General features: G+C 42.5%; 1 protein-coding gene across 1 annotated transcript in view; it reads left to right on the top strand.

Annotated features, from left to right (window-relative positions):
• Positions 1-4,595, top strand: part of ASCC1 (activating signal cointegrator 1 complex subunit 1) — a 135,391-nt gene that overhangs the window by 2,480 nt on the left and 128,316 nt on the right. Inside the window, exons 2-3 of the mRNA XM_012801401.2 lie at positions 41-185; positions 2,207-2,306. Coding sequence (XP_012656855.1) covers positions 74-185; positions 2,207-2,306 — 212 coding nt within the window. The 5' untranslated portion in view covers positions 41-73. The remainder of the gene's footprint in view (positions 1-40; positions 186-2,206; positions 2,307-4,595) is intronic.

The following is a 4,595-nucleotide window of genomic DNA, read 5'->3' on the forward strand; positions in this document are numbered from 1 at the left end:
AAAAAAAAAAAAAAAAAAAAGATGATAATTTATTTTTTAGGACTTCACTGGAATATTATTTGGAGAAAGTGTCATGGAAGTTCTGCGTCCACAGCTTGTAACAATTGATGGTCGGAATTACAGGAAGAATCCCATCCAGGAACAGACTTGTCATCATGAAGAAGATGATGAAGATTTTTATCACGGTAATCCTAGTTGCTGTTTGGTCAGATTAGAAGTAATGTCTGGTGTTTTGTAGGAATTTGTTTTGTTTCAGCGCCGAAATTTGAGATGTTTGGCTTCACATAGCTCCATTTGTGTTGATGTTTTAGGGTACTGAAGAGTTTGATAGGTGGTCTCAATTGCAATTCATAAGTCAAATTATGTTTCTCCTTTGTACAGAGGCTTAAATGTCACAAGGAATAATTTGTTAACTGTTATTAGCCGTTCATATACTGTGACAACATAAGTTTCTTTATCTGTGAAGTTGTTAAGTTATATATATGTATATATATTCGTGTATACATATGAGAATTATTAGAATAAATGAGCATAAGTAAAGTCCAGTGCCCAGCACTGTTACTGAATTCTTTGCATGCTCTGATGTGCCTTATATAAATGGTTTGGTATTTGTATGTAATCTACACATACCCTCTTTTTTTTTTGAGACAGAGTCTCACTTTGTCGCTCTGGATAAAGTGCTGTGGCGTCACAGCTCACAACAACCTCAAACTCTTAGGCTTAAGCGATTCTCTTCCTTCAGCTTCCCAAGTAGCTGGGACTACAGGCGCCTGCCACAATGCCTGTTTTTTTTTATTTTTTTGTAGTTGTCATTGTTGTTTAGCAGGCTCAGGCTGGGTTCGAACCTGCAAGCCTGGTGTATATGACTGGTGCCCTAATTGCTGAACTACAGGTGTCGAGCCCCATATACTTTAAATCATACCTGGATTACTTATAGTACCTAATACAGTGTGTTACGTAAATAATTGTTATACTTTTTTTTTTTTTGTAGTTTTTGGCCAGGGCTGGGTTTGAACCCGCCACCTCTGGCATATGGGGCAGGCGACTTACTCCCTTGAGCCACAGGTGTCACCCTGTTTTTTTAATTTGTCTTACTTTTTTCTTGAGAGAGAGTCTCACTTTGTCCCCCTCAGTAGAGTGCCATGGCGTAATAGCTCACGGCAACCTCAAACTCTTGGGCTTGAGTGAGTCTTTTGCTTTAGCCTCCCGAGTAGCTGGGACTATAGGTACCTGCCATGAGACCCGGCTATTTTTCAGAGACGAGGTCTCACTCTGATTCAAGCTGTTCTCCAACCTGTGAGATCAGGCAATCCACCCACTGAGAGTGCTGGGATTACAGGTGTCAGCCACTGTGCCTGGCCTGTCCTATTTTTTTATTGCTGTATTATAATTTTTTTTCCCAAATTTTTTCGGTTTGCGGTTGGTTGAATTCATAGATATGGAACCCTCTGATACAGAGGGCCACTGTACATACATATCTATGGTTAAAGCTTCATTTATAAATTATGCACAGGAAGATTAACACTAATGAATAATAAAATAGAACTATTATAACAATTCATTGTGATACAAGAATGTAGTCTTCCTCTTTCAATATCTTATTGTGTGTAATATTTTTGGACTGCAGCTGATTGTGGGTAAGGGTAAACCTACTTTGGAAAGTGAAACTAGGTAAAGAGGGGATTACTCTGTGTATGCTACTTTCCCAAGATTCTAGGACTAAAAGGCTTTAAATAGTCACTATGTGTTTTTTTATGCCTCATGTGGTCTGCATTGTAAGGTTTGGGCTAGTCTTTGTGCCTGTGGATTGCTATTTTATTTTATTTTATTTTATTTTTGAGTCAGAGTCTCACTATGTGGTCTTGAGTAGAGTGCTGTGGTGTCACAGCTCACAGCAACCTCTAACTCTTGGGCTTAAGTGATTCTCTTGCCACAGCCTCCCAAGTAGCTGGCACTACAGGTGCCTGCCACAATGCCCGGTAATTTTTTGGCTATAGTTTTCATTGTTGTTTGGCAGGCCCAGACTGCATTTGAACCCGACAGCCTTGGTGTATATGACTGGTGCCCTAGCTACTGAGCTACAGGCACGGAGCTTGGATTGCTTTTTTAAAACACCAACAGTGGTTGGCTGGTGGACAGCTGTGGAGATGGCTGCTGTCCACATAGCAGCAGTGTTTCTGAGCAAGATGTTGTGGTTTCTCTGTAGGCTCCATGGAATGTGCTGATGAGCCCTGTGATGCCTATGAGGTGGAGCAGACCCCACAAGGATTCCGGTCTACTGTGAGGGCCCCCAGCCTGCTCTACAAGTGAGTGAAGTCCCCAGTTGCTCCCTGGGGTGGTACTTCCTAGAAACTCAGCAGAAAGCTGACCCTTTAAGTCTTCTTGTTGCAATGCTTAATTACTAATGATAAAATAGTGTTTTATATCCTAAAATTTCAAAGGACTGATTGCAGATTAATTTCATCATTCCATGTGATAAAGTCTTATTGCCAAATCCTGTTGATTTTGCCTCATAAATATCTTTGAATCCACTGCTTATCTCTTATCTTCACTAATCTCCTGTGCCTTTTCTGTGGATTACTTAAAGTAGCCTATTTACTGTTCTTTTCATATTGATTCTTGTTCTCTTCCCAGTCTATTCTTCACATTGAGGGTGAAAAGATCTTTTTTTTTTTTTTTGAGACAGAGCCTCAAGCTGTCCCCCTGGGCAGAGTGCCGTGGCATAACAGCTCACAGCAACCTCCAACTCCTGGGCTCAAGCGAGTCTCCTGCCTCCGCCTCCCAAGTAGCTGGGACCACAGGCGCCCGCCACAACGCCCGGCCATTTCTTGGTTGCAGCCGTCATTGTTGTTTGGCGGGTCCGAGCTGGGGATCCGAACCCGCCACCTTAGGTGTACGTGGCTGGCGCCTCAGCCGGTTGAGCTATAGGCGCCGAGCCGAAAAGATCTTTTTAAAAGGAAAATCTGATTGTTTTACTACCTCTGCTTAAAATTCATCAAATAGCCTTCCACTGATGGTAGAATTCTATTCCATTGGAGTAATGGCCCAAGTGTTTTTTTTTTTTTAGAGAGAGTCTTATGCGTTGCCCTTGGTAGAGTGCTGTGGTACCACAGCTCACAGCAACCTCAAACTCTTGGGCTAAAGCGATTCTCTTGCCTCAGCATCCCAGGTAGCTGGGACTACAGGCACCCACCACAACGCCCGGCTTTTTTTTGGTTATAGTTGTCTTTGTTGTTTGGCGGGCCCAAGCTGGATTTGAACCCGCCAGCTCCCGTGTATGTGGCTGGTGCCCTAGCTGCTGAGCTTTAGGTGCCAAGCCATGGCTGAAGTCTTGAATGTGATTTAGCTGGCCTGGCATTTTTCAGTCTCAGCCGATACTGTCACCTCCCTGGCTTTATGCTTACACCTTGGTGGTTTTCTTCAGTTCCTCAACTGTGTAGTGCTTCCTTCTGCCCTAGAGCTTTTGCATGTGCTGCTTTTTGGGCTTAGCATCATTCCTCTTCGTTACCTAGCAATATTCTCCTTCCTGAGGGAAGGCTGCTTTGATACCATCTTCCCCACTAACTGCATTGTTGCCCTACTATATGTCTCCATAACATCCTCTACTTTTTCTTTGTGGCATTTAGTATAGTCTATGTTTATGTTTACTTATATATTGTTTGATGGCTCTTGTCCTAGATGGCAAGCTTCTTGAAGGGAGGTGTCTGTTCCATTAATCCTAATGTTTATCACAGACTAAACATTCTTTTTTCAGGATCATCTTTATAAATTACTTGGAAACTTTGTGATCTCTTCAGTATGTGCTTGTTTACTTGTGAGTTTGCCTACATTTTGTACCATATTAACCACTAAAAGAATATTCTCACCTTATGTGGCTAATTGATTTCTTTGAGGCTTATATATCTGAACATAAGTTGGTATAGGAAGTCGTCCATAAGTTGTTTTTTAGTGTTATACCAGATGAATTAGGTCTGTCCAAGCATGGTTTACAAATGTGGAATCATACACCTTTAATCTCCATCTTATCCTGTCTGTGTTGTTATGAAGGAAGCTCTGAGGCTGGTTAATTTATAAAGAAAAGAGGATTATTTGACTCACAGTTCTGCAGGCTATCCAAGAATCATGGCACTCAGCTTCTAGGGCCTCATGCTGCTTCCACTCGTGGTGGAAGGTAAAGTGGAGCTGACATGCAGAGATCACTTGGTGAGTGGAAGCAAGGCAGGGGGAGGTGCCAATCTCTTTTTAACCACCAGCTCTCACAGGCACTGAAAGAGTGAGAACTCAGTCTTTACCAGGAGAATTGAACCAAGCTATTTGTAAGGGATATGCCTCCATGACCCAAACACCTCCCTTTAGACCCCTGCTCTAACATTAGGAATTACGTTTTCAACATGAGATTTGGAAGGGTCAAACACTCAAACCATAGCAAACTCCAGGAGGCAACAGTTTCACTTTAATCAACTTTGATAATGTTCTGAAACACCTGTTAAGGATGAAATTCTTGGCTCGGCGCCTGTGGCTCAAGCGGCTAAGGTGCCAGCCACATACACCTAAGGTGGCGGGTTTGAATCCCCAGCCTGGGCCCACCAAACAAC

Source organism: Otolemur garnettii, unplaced genomic scaffold (genome assembly GCF_000181295.1).
Source record: "Otolemur garnettii isolate 467f Iridium unplaced genomic scaffold, OtoGar3 scaffold00008, whole genome shotgun sequence".
In the NCBI taxonomy this organism is placed as follows: domain Eukaryota; kingdom Metazoa; phylum Chordata; class Mammalia; order Primates; family Galagidae; genus Otolemur; species Otolemur garnettii.